This window comes from Chiloscyllium plagiosum, unplaced genomic scaffold (genome assembly GCF_037043375.1).
Source record: "Chiloscyllium plagiosum isolate Xiang-an unplaced genomic scaffold, Cpla_swu_hap1 HiC_scaffold_9, whole genome shotgun sequence".
Lineage (NCBI taxonomy): Eukaryota > Metazoa > Chordata > Chondrichthyes > Orectolobiformes > Hemiscylliidae > Chiloscyllium > Chiloscyllium plagiosum.
In genome coordinates, this window is record NW_028270147.1 from 25,591,842 (window position 1) to 25,614,218 (window position 22,377).

The following is a 22,377-nucleotide window of genomic DNA, read 5'->3' on the forward strand; positions in this document are numbered from 1 at the left end:
TTCATCTAACAACTATTACAGCAGTACTTAACTTTCCAAACATCTTGCACAGGAAAACAAAAGGAAGAATTATTCAAAACACAGAGGGCACAATGCACATTGAACTAGTGTCAACAATTTATCTGTACTTTATTTACAATGTGTTGCTTTTGAAACTAAGAAGTTATTGTTTTCAGAAGGAATGAAAAGCAATGTTCAAAAGGGGCTGGGCAAGGGGACAACAGCTATCCAACATCATGAGTAGTGCCACTTGGTCATCTGGCAAAGGGGTTCAGATAATTGAATGATACAGCTACCTACCTCTCGAAACACAATAGAACACGTGCTCGAGGCAGAAGGGAGTTCTCATTGTGGAGTTCACAAGTAGCAATTCCATTCAGGAAGATTTTATTAAATGTGAAAGGGTTCAAAAAAGATTTTGGAGAGTTTGAGCAATAGGGAGAGGCTGAATAGGCTGGGAGGACTCAAGGTTTAAAAAAGATGCACCACCAAAGATCAAACTGCCCTGGGAAATAATTGCCACATGGTAATGTTACAATTTTCCAGGAGGCAACCTCCCAGTTGACCACACTCACACCTGCTGTACTCTTAGGGATGGTGGGCAGTTCCTTGATGCTACCAGCCCAATGCTCATTGGCTAACACTAATGGCAGTCCCCATCAGGAGAAGTGGGCACTTCTGAGCCAGGTTAGATACAGTAAGTTCACCTCAACATGGAGGCTTTGCAGGCCTGAAGCAAGGGTTCAAAGCTGTTGGGTTTCTGAGCGCAGACAGGAAACATCTCCAAATGGTACTCACTGAGCTGGCAGCTTCTGCACATTGCAGAGGGAAGGGGTCATACAAATATATAGAGCAAGAGTAGGCAATTCAGCCCCTCAAGCCAGCTCCACTTTTAATAAGATGATGGCTGATCTGACTGTGATCCTAAATCCACATTCCCATGGATCCCCTTGATAATGTTTTACCTCCTTGTTTACCAAGAATCTATCTGCCTTTGCCTCAGAAATAATGAAGAACTCTGCTTCCACCACCTTTTCAGGGAAAAAAAAGTTTCCAAAGGCCCATAAACGTTTGTTTGTGGTTATAATTGGGTGACTCCTTAAATAGTGACCACGGTTCTGGATTCTCCCACAACAGGAAATATTCTCTACACGTCCAAACTGTTAAGAGTCCTCAGGATTTTCAATCAAGTTGCCTTTAATCTTCTGAACTCCGGCAGACACAAGCCCAGATAAGGGTTAGCTCAACAGGTAGTAGAATGCACAAAACCATCTCTCACAGAGTCATAGAGATGTACAGCATGGAAACAAACTCTTCGGTCCAACCTGCCCATGCCGACCATATATCCCAACCCAATCTAGTCCCACCTGCCAGCACCTGGCCCATATCCCTCCAAACCCTTCCTATTCATATATCCATCCAAATGCCTCTTAAATGTTGCAATTGTACCAGCCTCCACCACATCCTCTGGCAGCTCATTCCATACACGTACCACCCTCTGCGTGAAAAAGTTGCCCCTTAGGTCTCTTTTATATCTTTCCCTTCTCACCCTAAACCTATGCCCTCTAGTTCTGGACTCCCCCACCCCAGGGAAAAGACTTTGTCTATTTATCCTATCCATGCCCCTCATAATTTTGTAAACCTCTATAAGGTCGCCCCTCAGCTTCTGACGCTCCAGGAGAAACAGCCCCAGCCTATTCGGCCTCTCCTTATAGCTCAAATCCTCCAATCCTGGCAACATCCTTGTAAATCTTTTCTGAACCCTTTCAAGTTTCACAACATCTTTCCGATAGGAAGGAGACAAGAATTGCACACAATATTCCAACAGTGGCCTAACCAATGTCCTGTACAGCCGCAACATGACCTCCCAACTCCTGTACTCAATACTCTGACCAATAAACGAAAGCATACCAAACACCTTCTTCACTATCCTATCTACCAGCAACTCCACTTTCAAGGAGCTATGAACCTGCACTCCACGGTCTCTTTGTTCAGCAACACTCCCTAGGTCCTTACCATTAAGTGTATAAGTCCTGCTAAGATTTGCTTTCCCAAAATGCAGCCCCTCGCATTTATCTGAATTAAGCTCCATCTTCTCAGCCCATTGGCCCATCTGGTCCAGATCTCTAATTGGAAGGAGAAAGTGACATCTGCAGATGCTGGAGATCAGAAATAAGAGTGTGTTGCTGGAAACGCAGAGCAGGTCAGGCAGCATCTAAGCAGAAAGAAAATTGATATTTCGGGCCGGAGTCCTTCATCTTCCTGATGAAGGCCTCTGGCCTGAAACATCAATTTTCCTGCTCCTCGGATGCTGCCTGACCTGCTGTGCTTTTCCATCAACACATTCTCAACAACTACCTCTAATTGGAACCTTGCGCATATTAGTTGGTTGCTTTCCTCCGTGTAACAGGCAGTTAATGCAATTGTCAATCTACCCCAGCAATGGGAATGCAACCAGGATACATCTCAATATGGCTGCTCCCCATTCTCACTCTTTCCCACAGCCAGCCAGTACACAGCCAGAAAAGTTCACTCCAGTGTTGCTTTTTTGTTATTTTCTAGCTCCGTCTTACAGTTATAGTTACAGGGGCAGCATGGTGGCTCACTGGTTGGCACTGCTGCCTCACAGCGACAGGGACCCAGGTTTGATTCCCGCCTCAGGCGACTGTCTGTGTGGAGTTTGCACATTCTCCCCATGTCTGCATTGGTTTCCTCCCACAATCCAAAGATGTGCAGATCAGGTGAATTGGGAATGTTAAATTGCCCATAGTGTTAGGTGCATTAGTCAGGGGTAAATGTACGGTAGGGGAATGGGTCTGGGTGGATTACTCTTCGGAGGGTCAGTGTGGACTTGTTGCGCCTAATGGCCTGTTTCCATACTGTCGGGAATCTAATCTAATATTTGTCCTCTCTTGCTTTTTCTTTTATTTTATTTTCTCAGCCTTGTTATTTTCTTCTTTTCTGTTAGATGTTATAAAATACAATAGTTTCCTCAGCACACCCTAACAATGTTAAGGTCTGAAATGGTCAATACTGAGGATTGTGTTAAGCTCCATCTCGTATGATGTCATGTAGTCTTTGTTGGAGAGTAGATTAGGATCTCGAAGGAGTGTGACCCACCATCTAGGTGCTCCTTATAGTTTCTGTAACAATATCTCTTACATCAATGCTAATTTGTAATAAACTCCATCTTCTTTAAGACAGGACTTTTTTTTCCACCAGTTTTCCTCTGTCATAGTAGACAAAAATGGTACTACAGAACCCAACCTAAAGGAGTTTGATGACAACATTACAGTGATCAGGAATCCAGATAGCTCATACAACATAAGCAGTGATGGGGAGTCATCACACAACATGGTGGCAGTGTTTCAATTTGGCACAGGATTTACCTACCCCATGGTAAGCAACAGTGAAGACAGGCTCCAACCACATGGCTGTTTGCAATGAGGCCTGGTCATTTATGTTCTCTCTAATATTTCCAGCCATTGCATGGACTTCCATTGTCCATACATGGCAGTGACTTCCCGAACCAAATGTCAATGTTGTCTGCATGATAATCAGTTGCATGGAACCCTTGAATAGCTATACATCTGCACAGTTTAGAGGCAGCTTTGCTACTCATACAATGCGAAGGAGCCTTCAACATTTATTGGTTGCACTGAAGGTGAGAGATTGCAGAGAAAATCAACCCATCTGCATCTCCTCTTACCTTCCATCTCCCAATCACTTGTTTACTCATCCTTTTATTTCCACTGCACTTCCACCCATGTCCACTTAGCACCCATTTCTCCACATGTCACACCCTCACTCTCAACACTGACATCACCTTTCCCCCTCTGAGCTACGTACTCAACCATTATTCCCCTTTTCCACTTTATTGTGCTGTTATTCATCACATCATTTAACCTCCATCCACAGCCCCAAGCAATGAATCTACAACAAGCCAGATGTCCCCTTATCCTCTGCCGGTTTCTCTTCCTTTCTTTCACTTCCCACCCCACATCTCCATCTGTTCCTCTAGCTTTGCTTTCAAAGTTCTGTTTTTTTGTAATCAAGTATTTAGGGAACAGAACATCCACTTTCTCTTTCTATCTTTGCCTCCTGCAGTCTCTTAAGTGTCACTGGCCGCTCCTGGGGCAACAAAATGTGAGTGTGGTAATTAGCTGGTTTTCTTTATTCAACATTTTCTTTTGAAGGACTGAAAATGGCACATGATAAATGGCACTAATTCTCCCTTTCACTCCATCTCTTTATCTCGCTCAGCATTCTCTCTCCTCTGATCCCCTGAAATTTATGGAATGGAACAGAAGATATTGTATCATTCATTTCTTCTCTGTCACAAAGCCTTTTTGCTTCTGAAAATGTAACACTCTACAATTTTTATCTTGGGAAAAAATTGATATTTAGTCTTCTATCTCATAAATGACACTTAGAAACTTTTGCTCAAAAGCAAAAGACAGATATCTTGTGTTGCTGACTGAAACATCCAGGAAAGTCAGGTTGACTGCACATTGAGATACACAATCCAAATTCAGCTCAGCAACATAGCTCAGATCAAACATGTCTGTTCTAGACTCGCCAATTTGTGCTAGCTGGTCACTGGGTTCCCACTGGTCTATAAAAATTCTTCTCTCCTGCCTTTCATTACTTTGCAACTGAAATTCCAATAAGCAATTTTTTTTTTAAAAACATTCACAGTACCAAAATTAAACCTGTTAATTAGATTGACTTTCATGTCTTTAAATGCCTTCAATAAAGTTCTTATGTGAAGTTCTTATTTCTTTAAATGACTCATTCATTGTCCCATTAGGGATAACAACTTAACGACAGACTCATTTCATTCAGGACAACCCATTGGAACATCTGGTTCCCTTTTTTGTTGAAATGACTCCAGTCTTTCCATCTGTTAAAGTAACAGCAAGGATGTATGCAGCTGAAATAATTTCACGATAGGCTGTTAGAGAATAAGTGTTAAAAAAAATGAATACAGCATTCTATGACAGTGACAGTATGGAATGCTGGAGACAGGTTTGCCTACTTGTGACTCAGACCAAATTCAAATTCATATTGACAAAGGAAAAATGTCTTCTTCATTATTTTGCAGCATGCCAAATTTCACTGACCATCTTAAAATTTCTGAAGTGGCATTTTCTTATTTGTCCCTGTTCTTCTATAACAACACAGTAATGATGATTAAATGGTTAGCTCATTGGCTTGTCAGGCCCACTATACGAATGCTATTGTCAGAATTGGGAGTACATTTGGAAAACCTCAAAATGTATGCCAACCATCACAAGATGCTGTAGATGGATTTCTTTGTCAATTGAAACAGTCAATACACTGCGCCACTGGTGAAGCGTCAAATATTGTTTCTTGCTTTTGAGCTCCACCCATCCCCAGAGTATTCTGTCAAGAATGTTGTCATTAGCATGTATAAGTCTGAATTAACCATGACTTGCTAGACTGTATTGCTGAAGAATGTAATTAACTGTCGGAAAACCATCACTTGATTTTTGGTAGAGCAGAACTGATTTTCCAAGTATTACTGCATCATGTACATTCCTGATTTCTTTTAGAGTCATACAGTCATAGAGATGTACAGCCTGGAAATAGACCCTTTGGTCTAACCTGTCCACGCCGACCAGATATCCCAACCCAATCTGGTCCCACCTGCCAGCACACGGCCCATATCCCTCCAAACTCTTCCTATTCATATACCCATCCAAATGCCTCTTAAATGTTGCAATTGTACCAGCCTCCACCACATCCTCTGGCAACTCATTCCATACACGTACCACCCTCTGCGTGAAAACGTTGCCCCTTAGGTCTCTTTTATATCTTTCATCCTAAACCTATGCCCTCTAGTTCTGGACTCCCCCACTCCAGGAAAAAGATTGTGTCTATTTATCCTATCCATGCCCCTCATAATTTTGTAAACTTCTATAAGGTCACCCCTCAGCCTCTGACGCTGCAGGGAAAACAGCCCCAACCTGTTCAGCCTCTCCCTAGAGCTCAAATCCTCCAACCCTAGCAACATCCTTGTAAATCGTTTCTGAACCCTTTCAAGTTTCACAACATCTTTCCGATAGGAAAGAGACCAGAATTGCACGCAATATTCCAACAGTGGCCTAACCAATGTCCTGTACAGCCACAACATGACCTTCCAACTCCTGTACTCAATACGCTGACCAATTCACTATCCTATCTACCTGCGACTCCACTTTCAAGAAGCTATGAACCTGCACTCCAAGGTCTCTTATTCCCCAACTGATGTCTGTGCCTTCAGCTGGGCAGACCCTCAGCTCTGGTACCCTTTCCAGTATCTCTTTACCTCTCCTAGGCCTCTCTTTAAAAACTAACTCTTTCAGTCATTTAGAGACATACAGCATAGAAACAGACTCTTCCATGCTGAACATAATCCCACACTAAGCTAGTTCCATCTGTCTGCTCCTGGTCCATATCCTTCCAAGCTTTTCCTATTCATGTATCTATCCTAATGTCTTTTAAATGTTGTGATTGTACCCACATTCACCATTTCCTCAGGAAGTTCATTCCACACACAAACCACCCTCTGTGTAAAGGTTTTGCCCCTCATGTGATTTTTAAATCTCTCTCCTATCACCCTAAACATGTGTCCCCTTGTTTTGAAATCTCCCATTCATAACTACTATAAACTACACCTGTTATTATTTTGTAAGCTCCAACAGGTAGCCTCTCAACCTCCTGTGCTCTCGTGAAAAAGGTCTCAGCCTCTCCAGCCTTTCTTTATAACTCAAACCTTCCATACTTGGCAACATCCTGGTAAATCTCTGCTGAACCCTCTCCAGCTTAATAATATCCTTCCTATAACTGGGTGGCTCGCTGGCTCAGTGGTTAGCACTGCTGCCACACAGAACCAGGGACCTGGGTTTGATTCCCACTTTGGCAACTGTCTGGAGTTTGCACGTTCTCCCCATGTCTGTTTGGGTTTCCTCCCACAATCCAAAGATGCACAGATCAGGTGAATTGGCCATGCTAAATTGCCCATAGCGTCAGGTACATTTAGTCAGGGGTAAATATAGGGTAAGAGAATGGGTCTGGATGGGTTACTCTTCGGAGGGTCAGTGTGGACTTGTTGGGCCAAAGGTTATCTATCTAACCAACACTGGACATAGACTTGTCTTAATATCTTTGTCTGAAAATGTGTTGCTGGAAAAGCGCAGCAGATCAGGCAGCATCCAAGGAGCAGGAGAATCGACGTTTCAGGCATGAGCCCTTCTTCCTGAAGAAGGGCTCATGCCCGAAACGTCGATTCTCCTGCTCCTTGGATGCTGCCTGACCTGCTGCGCTTTTCCAGCAACACATTTTCAGCTCTGATCTCCAGCATCTGCAGTCCTCACTTTCTCCTTAATATCTTTGGCCCTGTGTCAATTTTTTTTTCTAGTTATGTTCCTGGGAAGAACTATTAACAAATCATGATAAATAAATGTAGTTGTTTGTGGGCAAAATCCTTCAGATATTCGACATTATTTTTAAATGAAAATTTGCCAGCTTTACCTTATATTATATCCGACCACCTAATATATATATAAGAAACAAGGAGTCATAAATAAAATAAGAGCTAGGTTACAAGGAAAAACAGATGAAGGCTGGAGGCATAAGGACCAGATTTTGTGTAATTTGTCAAAGGACTTGAATCTCCCTCCCAGCAATCATGCTTGTGTTATGCAATGCGTCCCCTTATTTCATTTAAGTAGTTGGTTTTGTGAAAGCTGGCTTCTTACATAAACATATTTGCCAAAAATAAATCATAAACTGAAGTAAGCAAATCAAAGCAAAGGGGAGCTTGAGGTATTCAAGTTTGATATTAGAACAGCCGCAAACTCAGGACAGTCGCTGTTTGGTGTATTCAAGAAGGTAGCTCATATCTCTCATTTGATGGACCACTGGTTAGGGATTTGTTCAGAAAATCCATGATAGAATATCTGTGATGAATCTGGGCAAATGGACATTTCCAGTCCTGCAGTTTAAAATATTCCTCTCGATGTGCCTCACACCAGTACTCAATTCTAACACTAAAAATAATGGCCATGTAACTACTCATATATTATTCATTCACAGGTTATGGGTATTGCAGGCTGGCCAGCACTTATTACCCATCACTAATTGCTTTGATGACAGTTGAATCAACCACAGTGCCTTGGGTCTGGAGTCGTATGTAGACTAGACCAGTAAAAGATGGCAGATTTCCTTCCTTAAAGGACATTAATGGAACACACTTTGACAAAAATCAACAGTGACCACATGGTCACTATTAGACTTCAAATATATTCCAGATTTTTTTCAAAACATTGAATAAAGGAGCAGCAGTAAGCTATTCAGTCCTTTGAGCCTGCTCCACCATTCAATACTATCATCATTGACCATACAACTTAATTCCCTGCTTCAACTTTCTTGCCATATGCTTTTATCCTTGAGTCCTAAGTATTCAACATCGTTCTTGAAAGTCTTCAATGTTTTGGTCTTCACAATTTCTTGAGAGTTGCCGAGAATTAGATTAGATTACTTACAGTGTGGAAACAGGCCCTTCGGCCCAACAAGTCCACACCGACTCTCCAAAGAGCAGACCACCCAGACCCATTCCCCTACATTTACCCGTTCACCTAACACTACGGGCAATTTAGCATGGCCAATTCACCCAACCTGCACACCTTTGGACTGTGGGAGGAAACTGGAGCACCCAGAGGAAACCCACGCAGACACGGGGAGAATGTGCAAACTCCACACAGACAGGTGCCCAAGGTGGGAATTGAACCTGGGTCTCTGGTACTGTGACACAACAGTGCTAACCACTGTGCCACCATGCCGCCCCAATTGCTGAGAATTCCACAGGCACCACTATTGTGTGAAGAGGTTTCTCCTCACCTCTATCTGTAAAGATCTATCCCTTATTTTTGGACACTGATCTGGATTCCCTAGACATTGGGAATGACCTTCCTGCTTGACCTTGCCTAATTCTTTTGGAATTGCATAGGTTTCTATGAGATCCCCTCTCAATTTTCTAAACTCTAGTGAATATAGAATGAATAGATCAGGTTGATGCTTCCTGTATGTCAGTCCTGCCATCCCAGGACTCAGATTGCTAAACCTTCTTTGCATTGTCTCAATAAGCAGAACATCTTTCCTCAGATAAGGAAATCAGAGTTGTATACAATTTTTCAGGTATGGTATTATCAGGGCGTGGTACAGTTATAGCAAGATATCCCTGCTCCTGCAGTCGAATCCTCTCGCTATGAAGGCCAATATTGCATTTGTCTTTTTCACCATCTGCTGCATCTTCCTGTTTACTTTCAGTGACTAGTGCACAAGGACACCCAAGTCCTGTTGCACCTCCTCCTTTCCCAATCTATCCCCATTCAGATACCAATCCACCTTCCTGTTTTTTGCGACCAAAGTGGATAACCTCACATTTATTCACATTATGCTGCACCTGTCATGTACTTACCCACTTACTTAATGTGTTCAAATCACAACCTTTGTTGTATTCTCCTCACGTCATATCCTGCCATTCAAATGATTTCATCTGCAAACTTGGAGATATGACACATAGTTTTCTCATCTAAATCATTAATATATATATATTATGAATAGCTGGGGTCCAAGCACAGATACTTATGGTACTCCACTAGTCACTGCCTGCGACTTGGAAAAAGACCTATTTATTCCTACCCTTTGTTTCCTGTCTGCCACTAATTTACAATCCATTTCAGTACACAACCACCAATCCTATGTTCTTTAAATTACATGCTAATCGTGTAAGTGGAACCTTATCAAAAGCCTCCTGAAAATCCAAGAAAATCTCATCCACTGACTTCCCCTTATCCACTCTACTAGTTACTTCCTTCAAAACATTCCAGCAGATTTGTCAAGCATAACTTCCCCCTTGTAAATCTGTCCTGACTGTCTGATCCTGTCTCTATTTTCCAAGTGCTGTACTATTATTTCTTTTATAATGGAACAAATGATCTGAAGTTTTGGATAACTAGTTCATCGACCCTATCATTATGCCGCCCTTCCCCTTACATATGAATATCATAACACAGTTTGTGACATATTAATTGCTTACACAATTATTAATTAATGAAACAATAAAATGCAAATAGTTCACCAAACATTATGATACAAAAGTTATAATTTCTGTTCAAATATTCAAATATTAAAGGTCAATTTACTTAAGATAAATTAAATGCTCAATACAGTTTACATCAGTGTAAAGTATTTCTCTTTCCATCTGTGCTCAAAGAATTAGAGAATTTGAAGTTAGTTATCATGAAGCAGTTCATTTGATCTAAATATGCATCATTCAATTTACTCAAAAATGGTTTAGGTATTCTCTGCTGAATTAAATCCTCTTCCATTTTCTATTACTGTAAATGCAAAGTGATCTGTAATCTTTCTCTCCTGTTCTGTTCAAGAGGTAATTTAATCCGGAAACAAATTTTTAGCCTTCCTTTCAACTGATAAAGGCGGTCTTAATTCAATAATTAACCAGCAAATTACTTCAGCTTGCTTCAGGTGGCAGACCTGCTTTTTCCAAGAGGTGAAGAGATGAAAAGAAACAAAGCAAAACAGGATTCAGTTTTGGGTTGCCCCAAATAAGCTGAAATAAAATGCAGTCACGCTATCGTAATTGTATCTCCCCCCTGTCTTATTTAGCATCATCAGGCATTGACTTGCAAATTTAACATATACATCAAATCAAATCATGCTGAACTTTCGGGATCTATAGGGAAAATAGCTAGAAGCCCAATTGAGATCGTTCCCTGGTACTTCCCATCTTTTGGAAGCTTTCCCAGGAATGGAGTGAGCATGGGGCCGTCCGCCCATTCTAAGGAGATGGGCCAGTTCGTCCAATTATGACTGCACATCAGGGGCAACATTGTGCTAAGGTCAAAACTTTACCACAGGTAAACAGACATCGGTGAAGCACACAAGTTCTATTGAGCACCAGGCCAAAGGGGTCATTTAGAGATTTCATGCGTTAATGATGAAGCCATGGAGAAGAGAGATCAGAGACCCATCAGTAAACAGACCCATGGAAGGGTTTTCTCTCTAGCTTGACGGCCATACTTTCTTTAGGCTGAAAGCACAGGGTGCTTCCAGTGGGGCTGTCAGTCTGACATTGCAGTGGGCCATCAGAAATTCCAGCAACATGTCTGTTTATGTCTTGAGAGTTAGACTGACAGTACTGGAATGGGATTTTCAAGATTGAGCAGTACATTGTGCATGCCAGTGGTTCTCTGAGGCTTAGGTGATGACACAGGGCTCTAGCATCATGAAGGAGAGGAGTTCCAGGAACATTAAAGAGAAACTTTCAAGACTTTATGAGTAAGTGGGGGTGTAGGGAATCAGGCAGCTTTCAAAGGACCCTGAGTGTGAGAGTACTTGGTGGGAGGGTGAGAGTGAGGAGGTTGTCTGGGAACACTGGAAGGGATCCCAACATATCAAAGCACAGATTGGACATCTTGAGATGAAGATGACCTGAGACCTGTTGCACAGAATAAAGAAGCTGTCACATTTTCCATTGATACCTGCAAAGAAAGCAAAATTCCCCATTATTTCATAAAAGAGAGTTGTAGTGTTATGTATTACAATTGGCGTAGGGAATGTTGGGATTGTATCCCTTTAAGAGGCGAGTCACATGACACTGGTGAATATTCAGAGTTGAAAAGTGTAGCATTGGAAAAGCACAGCAAGCTAAGGCAGCATTCAAACAGCAGGAGAATCAATGTTTCGGGCATAAGCCCTTCATCAGGAATGACTCTCCTGCTCTTACTAGAGGTTAGTAACTGACCTGTACATACTATGTATACTCAAGAATCAGTTCAGAGTTTGTATGCATTTATATTGCTGAGAAATTGAGGACTGAAGATGCTGGAGATCAGAGTCAATAAGTATGGCGCTGGAAGGGCCCTTTGGGGTCTTGGGTGGAGATGAGGGGGGAGGTATGGGTTAACCTCCATCCAAGGCCCCAAAGGATCCTTCCACATCTGCCAGAAATTCTCCTGCACCTCCACATATGTCATCTACTGTGTCTGTTGCTCTTGATATGGTCTCCTCTACACTGGGGAGACAGGACGCCAACTTGCGGAACCTTTCAGAGAACATCTCTGGGACACCCACACTAAACAACCCCACCGTGGCTGACCACTTAAACTCCCATTCTGCCAAGGACATGCAAGTCCTGCACCTCCTCCACCGCCAAATTCTAGTCACCCAACATCTGGAGGAAGAACCTCATCTTCTGTCTTGTGACCCTTCAACCATAAGGGATCAATGTTGATTTCACCAGTTTCCTCATCTTTCCTCCCCCATCTTATCACAGATCCAACCCTCCAACTCAGCACCATCCTCTTGAACGGTCCTACCTGTCCATTTTTCTTCCCACCTCTCCACTCCACTCTCCACTCTGACCTATCACCATTATCTCCCACCTTCATCTTCCTATCACATTCCGAGCTATCTTCCCCCAGCCCCCTCACATTTACCTCTCAGCTTCCTTGGGACCCCGCTCATTCCTGATGAAGAGCTTATGCTTGAAACATCGACTGTTCTGCTCCTCGGATGCTGCCTTGCCAGCTGAGCGTTTCCAGTGCCACACTTTTTGACCCTGCAGTTATACTGCCAGCTAAAAATTTAAACACCTTTCTTGAACCAGAGTTCATTGCAAAGGTTGAGTTCTAGAAAGCAAAGAGTATGTATCAGCACTGTTCTGTAGCCCATACAGGAGAGAAATGGCAGTTAGCATCAGTACCACCATCCTCTAGGTTGCAGGAGTGATGCCTCCTGATGCAGACACATAACAGTTACTTCCTCTCAAATCTATTGCTTTCAGGATTGCTCAGAATGCAGAAAATGATGGATTCTTCTCCTTTGCCTGGTTGCTATGCCCTGTTGACTTGTTTAGCTGCTTGTTCCAGTGATTCCTGATACAGAAAGTTTTGAAAATTATGGATAAGTTATGCAGTGAAGTTATCTGTTGGTGTGGGGTAGGTACAGCCCTCCAGCATGTCACCCTGCTGGCTAATCTTAACCTGGATAGAACAGTGAAAGCCGGCAGGGTGTTTCTCTTTACAGCATCATAACCAAGCAAATGCTAACCTTACGCAATGTCAATGCGCAACACTCTTCATTAATTGTCACTAGGTAGCAAGAAAAAATGGAATCTCTGACAGATTTTTCCACTCCTTAACAACAGACTGCTGATGCACATAGCACCAGTTGAGATCAGGAAAATGTATGGATTAGTAATTGAGACTTCCTGATTGATCAGATCAGTCTCACTACAGATAATATGTCTCTCCAATAATTTTGTGGAATGGAGTTTTTATTTAAAGACTGATGTCCATTTTGTCCTTGCCCTTTCTTTGATCACTTGGTGATCCATTAGATTCCACCTTACAAACCAGGTTTCTGGGTTTGTCAGATCAGGAAAACCCTCACAGTTAAAGCCTGGTTTCCATCTCATATTTCCTCATGTGACAAAACTAAAAGGAGTGAACTTAACTTTGAAAATCTGGGTATTAACCTGGGCAGTGAAACCAGCATCAAATACTGGCTGAATACTGACCATTAATGGTTTGACAGATTAAAATCTTTCATCAATTACTGACAAGATTACCGAAACCATCTCTTCAGTAATGTATTTCAGAAATGCTGTGTTTCATTATGTGTCATTGCTACTGTGCTGACAGCATTATTGTTGTCTTTGTTGGCGAAAAGGAATTGTAAGTGACGTTCCCTTTTCAGGCCCGTGTTCACTGACATTAATTTTCTCATACTCTCTGGTTTGATCTCTCCATCTTTCAAAACCATTATCATCTGTCATCAAAATATATATTTTCATTCCTTCATAGTTTTCTACTGCATCTTCGACATTCTCCTTCTAAATTCCTGGAAAATGCTTTTCACTTGTATTACTGTCTGTCAAAGCATTCCAATCAAGCTTCTGTACCACTCACAACATTGGTCACATTCACCAGTGACATCTTATATGACTGATCATCATCCCACTTTGAACTCTGCTCCATGCCCATTAATTCTTTTGACAAGTTGATTCACATCAAATAACTTCCTCCACAGTACACATAGGCAGCGATAGTGTTCTTCACTGGCTCCGCCCTGCCACATTATAGAAATCACATCACCTCAAAAGGTTTTTAATTTTGAGGTTAAATAACTTTCTTGGGAATATCACTGGATTCCATCCTTAGGACCTTTCTCTTTATATAACATGAATTTGTGATATTTTTGACATTAAGCCTATGTATATATATATATATGTATATATATATATTATATATATATATATATGTTTGCTGAAAATACCCAGTCCTTTTGCTTTTCTATTTCTTATTATAGCAGTTGTCACTATCTTGAGATACACAACTAGTATTAAGAGGTGGTGGCTACTATGGAGATCCAGGTCCAGCAGCCTCAGAGTCTGCTAGATGTGCACCTGACCTACGTTCCATCTCCCTAATCAGTGGTCCTCAACTGCAAGCATACAAGAGATCTTGGCCCCAACTGTAGGTGCCCCTTCCTCACAAGGAGACAGGGCAGTGCCAGGAAGCATTCATGTGTAGGAGGAAGGCTCTGTAGAGGTCACGATATGGGACATTCCAAAGGGGGCTGATGAAGATTTCACCCACTGTCTCCATTTCTATTACTGTTGACCTTGGCAAACTCTACTGGTTGCCCAAATTCTAGTGAACCATTTCCCTTGACTTTGCCTTCAGATGTCTTCATGGCTTCATCACTCCACCTTCATGACATCCTCTAATCCTATAATACCTGGCTACTTCTCCACCTCACGATTTTAACTCCACCATCAGTAGTTGCTCCCTTAGCCACCTTCCCACTGTCCTGGTCCTTACTGCCTCAGTATTATGACGTTTCCAACTCCAACCCTACATTCAAAAACACCAACATAAAACATCATCTACCATATTCGTGTCTCCTCTTGATCCTACTGTTCTTTCTATGACCCCTCCCCCCCCGCCCGAGCAACCTATAGAGCCCTTCATGGTTAAAGTTTATTTTCTACTCAACCTATTCAGAGATGTTATCACACACCGATGAAGTGGTTGGGACTTGAACGCAGATCTCCTCCTCTATATGCTTACCACTACACAACAAGAGGCCTAAAGCATTTACTGACACATTTCAATAGATAGTGAACAGTATAGACATTAGCATTCTTTTTCAATGGAAAGAAAGGAGCAGTTGCTGTCTGAACAATGATTCATAAATAAGACTGTGAAACAATCCAAAATGTTTTAAGCCCATGTCTTGCCAGCTGCTACATTAGAAACTTCTTTGAAGGATAGCTTTAATATCAAGCCTGAAAGAAAAGAGAAGAAGCTTCAGTTGGCTGTAGGGCAGACAGCAAGTAGATGGTAAACCACTTGGGAGGGTCAAATAATTAGAAGCAGAAGAAAATTCACAGATTGTAAAAAATTTCAGACATGGTTAACATATTCAGATCTTGTTGAAATTTCTTATTAACTGCTGTATTTAAAAAAATGAATATCTGTGTTAAACGAATTAAAATTTAGAATTGGAATAAAACCTACCTTCTTACATTGTATCCAATCCCAATAAACTAAATACTTAGCTATTATTTCCTCTTCATTAATTACAATTTTGCAGCCAAAATAAAGATTTTCATATATTTAATAACTAAATAACATTAATTTAGTACAAGTCAAAATGCTAACATGAGGCAAATTGCATTTCAGTAAATATTTTATGATAAGTAAAGATATACAAGAAACCTTTATGAAAGTTCATAGCATTTAAATTTGTGAATGTATTTTACCTGCATAAGATATACTAAGCAATTAAATGAAAATAATTTGACACAGAACGAATACTCAGGTACACAGACTAGGTATAATGAAGAAGGCAGAAGAATCAAAATTGTGGTTTTTCTGATGAACCTATTACTCAATATTGACTAAATTCCCCATTGTATGTTCTACTTAGCACATTTGAATAATGTAATATTAAAATAAATTATTATTTAAATATTAGTCTCCAAGGAACTATTAAATATCGAGGTGAAATTAATTCTTACTGTAATAACACGGCATTCAACTCTTCATTTCTTCAGCATTGAATGTGATTGTCATGATTTTTAGTTGCTAAAATGATATTTAAATGTGTTATGGACCAGGCCAGACTCCTTCAAAACATTTCAAGAAATTAGCCCAGACTCTAACTTTTCTAGTTGTTTTAAACAGGTGAAACAAGGATATTCCACGAGTAATGCAGCTGACCCAACCACTTAGAGTCATAGAGTCATAGAGTCATACAGATGTACAGCATGAAAACAGACCCTTCGGTCCAACCCGTCCATGCCGACCAAATATCCCAACCCAATCTAGTCCCACCTGCCAGCACCCGGCCCAAACCCTTCCTATTTATATGCCCATCCAAATGCCTCTTAAATGTTGTAATTGTACCAGCCTCCACCACTTCCTCTGGCAGCTCATTCCATACATGTACCACCCTCTGCGTGAAAAAGTTGCCCCTTAGGTCTCTTTTATCTCTTTCCCCCCTCACCCTAAACCTATGTCCTCTAGTTCTGGACTCCCCCACCCCAAGGAAAAGACTCTGTCTATTTATCCTATCCATGCTCCTCATAATTTTGTAAACCTCTATAAGGTCAATCCCAAAAACACCTTTCGGGAAAAAAAGGTAAAATCAAACACAGGATCTTATAGGAGAGAGAGATGGCAGAGAGATACAGCATGGAACCTCCTTCTACTATAGTTGCTTCTTTGGATTCCCCAGCAGCTCCTGAACAGCCAGACTGCCAAAACCAAACCAAACCAGAGAAAAACTGAGCAGAGAGAACTGACCACTCCTGTTTCATTGTACAAGGGTTTTTTTTTAAACTTTTTGTTAGATTAGATTACTTACAGTGTGGAAACAGGTCCTTCAGTCCAACAAGTCCAGACCAACACGCTGAAGCATAACCCACCCAGACCCTTCCCCTACACCTAACACTACAGGCAATTTAGCATGGCCAATTCAACTGACCTATGGGAGGAAACTGGAGCACCCGGAGAAAACCCACGCAGACACGGGGAGAATGTGCAAACTCCACACAGTTGCCTAAGGCAGGAATTGAACCCAGGTCTCTAGCGCTGTGAGGCAGCAGTGCTAACCATTGTGCCATTGTGCCTTTTGCCTGAGGCAGTATCTGTTAGCCAATATCAAATTGGCCCTAAAGCCCATACAAACCAGACACATTCAAAGTTGAGAATGTGTGGTGCTGGAAAAGCACAGCAGGTCATGCAGCATCCGAGGACCAGGAATATCGAAGTTTCGGGCAAAAGCCCTTCATCAGGAGTGAGGCTGGGAGCCTCAGGGGTGGAGAGATAAATGGGAGCAGGGTGGGGCTGGGGAGAAGGTAGCTGAGAATGCAATAATTGGATGGAGTGGAGGTGAAGGTGATAGGTGGAAAGGAAGATTGACAGGAGAGATACATCATGGGGATGGTGCTCAGCTGGAAGGTCCATTTGTATGTGGCGGAAATGTTGGTAGGTGATGCGATTTATGCGGAAATTGATGGGGTGGAAGGTGAGGACCGGGAGATTCTGTCCTTGTTGCAGTTGGAGGGGTGGGGTTCGAGGGCGGAGGTGCGGGACGTGGATGAGATGCGTTGGAGGGTATCTTCAACCACGTGGGAGAGGAAATTTCAGTCTTTAAAGAAGGAGGCCATCTGGTGTGTTCTGTGGTGGAACTGGTCCTCCTGGGAGCAGATGTAGCAGAGGCGGAGGAATTGGAAATACAGGATAGCATCTTTACAGGAGACAGGGTGGGAGGAGGTGTAATCAAGGTAGCTGTGGGTGGGAGTCGGTGGGTTTGTAAAAAATGTCAGTGTTGAGTCAGTCATCGTTGATGGAGATGGAGAGGTCCAGGAAGGGGACGGAGGTGTTAGAGATGGTCCAGGTGAATTTAAGGTCGGCGTTGAATGTGTTGGTGAAGTTGATGAACTGTTCGACCTCCTTGCAGGAGCACGAGGTGGCACCAATGCAGTCATCAATATATTGGAGGAAAAGGTCAGGAATGGTGCCAGTGTAACTCCAGAAGATGCATTGTTCTGCATAGCTGACAAAGAGACAGGCAGAGCTGGGGCTCATGCAGTGCCCAGGGCTAACCCTTTCGTCTGGAGAAAGTTGGAGGATTTGAAGGAGAAATTGTTGAGGGTGAGAACCTGTTCAGCCAAACGAATGAGAGTGTCAGTGGAAAGGTACTGGTAGGGACGTTGGGAGAGGAAGAAATGGAGGGCTTGGAGGGCCTGGTCATGGCAGATGGAGGTGTAGAGGGACTGAATGTCCTTGGTGAAGATGAGGCATTGGGGGCTGGGGAAATAGAATCTTGGAGGAGGTGGAGGGCTTGGGTGGTGTCCCGAATGTATGTGGAGAGTTCCTGGACCAAGGGGGATAGGACAGAATCGAGATAGGTGGAGATGAGTTCAATGGGGCAGAAGCAGGCTGAGACAATGGGTTGGCCAGGGTAGTCAGTCTTGTGGATCTTGGGAAGGAGGTAGAATCGGGCAGTGCAGGATTCTCGGACTATGAGATTGGAAGGTGCGGGTGGAAGGTCCCCTGAGGTGATGAGGTTGTGTTTGTCTGGGAGATGATGGTTTGATGATGGGGGGGGGATCATGGTCGAGGGGGCAGTAGGAGGAGGTGTCTTTGAGTTGGTTCCTGGCTTCAGCGGTGTAGAGGTCAGTGCGCCAGACTACCACTGCACCCCCTTTGTCCACTGGTTTGAAGGTGAGGTAGGAGTTGGAGCAGAGGCAGTGGAGGGCTGCACATTGTGAGGGCAAGAGGTTGGAGTGGGTGAGGCGGTTGGACAGGTTGAGGCGGTCGATGTCACGGCAGCAGTTTGAAATGAAGAGATCAAGGGCGGGTAGCAGACCAGCAAGGGGTGTCCAGGTGGAAGGGATGTGTTGGAGGTGGGAGAAGGGGTCCTCGGTGGGTGGGCGGGTGTCCTGGTTAAAAAAGTAGGCACAGAGATCGCAGACTATGTTGAACTCATTAGTCTGGGACTGTAGATTGCATTCTCAGCTGCCTTCTCCCCAGCCCCACCCCCTCCCATTTATCTCTCCACCCCCTTGACTCACAAGCCTCATTCCTGATGAGGGGCTCCTGCCTGAAACGTCGACTCTCCTGCTCCTTGGATGCTGCATGACCTGCTGTGCTTTTCCAGCACCACACACTCTCGACTCTGATCTCCAGCATCTGCGGTCCTCACTTTCTCCTAGTGTTATAAACTTGTTTGCTGAGGAAGGGGAAGTAGCAATGCTTTGTTATCAGTAAGGTGAAGGATTGTAACTCTGAGCCTGTCCCACTCAACACAAAATTGGTTATATCATAATTTAAACTGAATTTGAAGCACAGAAGAAACAAAGCCAAAAGCCAATGCTTCTTGGCACTCTGGTTGCTAGTTCCACTTGAACACTTCAGTTACAAATTACTTCCTCATCCAACATTTTCAGCATCTTTGAGATTCTGAAACTCAATGCAGGACTGTCCTCATTGGTCCATATGACTCGCCCAGTAAGTCTATAAAATGATACATTTGCTGACGGAATATGTATTGTGCCCCACATTTAAAATCAAAACAATGTTTGTTTATTCATTCACAGGATGCAGACTTAATTACCTCTCACTAATTGCTATTATGAAGCTACTGATGAGCTGCTATCTATAGTTGCCTACTTCACTAATACAGCGATACCACTGCGGCATAATGCCCAAACAAAAATATCCCCTCCCACTCTGAGTCCACAGAAAGCTGGAAGTTTTTATTGGATGGCACCCATAGGTAATAATGTGCCCACCCATGATTGGTAAAATACTAGCAGTAGTGGGGAGACGCCCTGCCTCTGAATGATCTAAATCATTTAAAGATGGACAGTCCATCATCCACTACTGACTCTGCTGTTGATAAAATATCAGCAGAGCAGGGAAAGCAATGGGAATGGTATTCTCATACCATTCCACCAGATTCATCAAACCCCCTTGTTTCTCCTTGGCTCCTGGGGTGGAGAGAAGCCTGAAATTGTGGGCAATGTTTTCAAAATGGGATGGAGAGAGTGTAAATGGGGTAGAGAAGCAAAGGAACATGGATGTACTGGCATACCGTTGTCAAAAATCAAGAACACAAACACCAGGGTTTATTTTGAGAATGACATAACTGAAAAGCTGATAAGTTAGAGCAAAGTTGAGGAAATCTTGGAATATCATTTACAGGACTGTGCACCGTCCTGATCTCCATATTGTAAAAGCAGAAGAAAGTACAAAAAGATTTGCAAGGATGATATCAATATATCAGGAAAGATTCAATAGATTGAGATTTTCTTTTCCTTTGGCGGACAGAATGCTGATGAGTGACTTGATAGAGGACTTTAAGGTAATGAAAGGGTTAGATTGAGTCAATCTGGAGAAGACTTGAAAATTAGAGACAATAACTATAACAGTCACTAATAAATCCAGGAGGGATTTCAGGAAAATCTTCTTTATTAAGAGTGATTAAAACATTGAACTTGCTACCACAAGGGTTAATTGGATCAAAAAAGATACATGCATTTTAGAAAAGCTAGGTAAACACGCAAGGGGAGAAAGGAATTGAAGGAGACACCACTAGCGTTAGATGAAGAGGAGTGGGGCGATGCACATGAGGAATATGAACACAAGGTGGGACCGGTAGGGTTGAGTGGTCTGTTTCTGTGCTTGGATGTTCTATATATAAGTTCCCAAGTTAGTTGACATCTCTGAGCTGATTGTGGCTGAAATGGCAGGTAATGACAAAGGTAAATGGAATGTTGGCGCCTATTTCAAAGGGACTGACTGGAGGATAAAATAGGGAGGCTTTGCTAAAGCTATACAAGGCATTAGTCAGCTAAAATACTGGGAATAATTCTGGCCCCTTTTCCGAAGGAAAAATGTAATGGCATTGCTGGTAGTCCATAGAAGGTTCTCTAGGCTGATACAGAGATGAGGTGAAATTTCTTTTTCCAGAGAGTAGTGAATTCTGTGCTGCAGACTGTTGTTAAGGTTGATTGGTCATTAAGTATATTCTAGGCTGGGATAGACAGATTTTTAATCTGAGGGAGTGAACAGTTATGGCAAAAGGGAGAAAAATTGAATTGAGGATGACCTGATCAGCAGTGATCTCATTAAATGGTGCAGCAGACATGATGAGTTAAATGGTCTTCCTCTGTTCCTATGTCTTATTGTTTTGAGAAAGAGTAACAAGTTAAATTTTTAAGAAGCCAAAACTTCAGGGGAGATATACTGAGATGTGACGGTTGAGAGAGATACAAGGAAGAAAAATACAACTAGGGAAGGAAAGAGAAAAAAAAATGAAACAGAAATGCCAAACATATTTATAAAGCATCTCAAGAAACGGCAAGAAAAATCATCCTAGGTGTTTTGGGTCTAAAGGAAGAACCTTGTAAGAGAGAAAAAACACAGTGGTGTTTTTGACAGACAGAACAAAAGCATAAAAAGCAAAAAGATACATTTGATTGTTCAGCAGGAAGACAGCAATGTCATGGGACTAGAATATAAAGATAAACACCTTGTTGAACCGGGAACAATATGGGAAAATGGAGAGAGCTGGTTAGTATAAGAATGAAGAAATGTTGAGAAAGTTAAAGGTCAAATGAATGTGGATGAGAAAGGGAGATTGGGACAGAAAGAAAGAAAGTAATCTCTTGTAGGTGCAATCTCTGTTTCTGCTGGGAGTGAAGAAAACAATTGCTGACAATCTATTCTCGATTCATTTTGCGACAGAATATCCACGAGTATGGAATGATACTGGGATGAAATTAATCAAATAAATAAATTCTTATCCTGTCACCAGCAAAAAATAATTTATCAACATTTCAATTTTAGCCCACACTGTTAACTTCATGTTCTAAATGAGTGTGGCATACCTGAATTAACTGTAGCTCAAAACATAGATTCTCTTATTTAACGGTGTACAGCCACAACCAAAGGACTGAACTGAAACCTTCAGAGATTCGATAGAATCCATTGATTCAGAAAATAGCGAGCAAGCAATGGGCTTCAAACTGCAGAGCTTTTACCCACCTGCAAATATTTGTGAATGTGCCATGATGCCTGTTTCCCATCATTCACAGACTCGACGGTGGTGTTAGCCAAACCAGCGATGTCACCACCTGCAAAAACCCACGGCTCACTCGTCTGCATGGTCTCTGTGTCAACATCCAAGAAGCCCCATCTGTTAAACCTGATCTTAGTCATGGCCTCTTTCACTGCAATAAATGTAAACAGAAAAGAAAAATAAGGT

General features: G+C 42.3%; 1 protein-coding gene across 1 annotated transcript in view; it reads right to left on the reverse strand.

Moving 5' to 3' along the window:
- Positions 1–22,377, reverse strand: part of LOC122554210 (dihydropyrimidine dehydrogenase [NADP(+)]-like) — a 739,011-nt gene that overhangs the window by 317,671 nt on the left and 398,963 nt on the right. Inside the window, exon 12 of the mRNA XM_043698867.2 lies at positions 22,158–22,342. Within this exon, the coding sequence (XP_043554802.2) occupies positions 22,158–22,342 (185 nt within the window). The remainder of the gene's footprint in view (positions 1–22,157; positions 22,343–22,377) is intronic.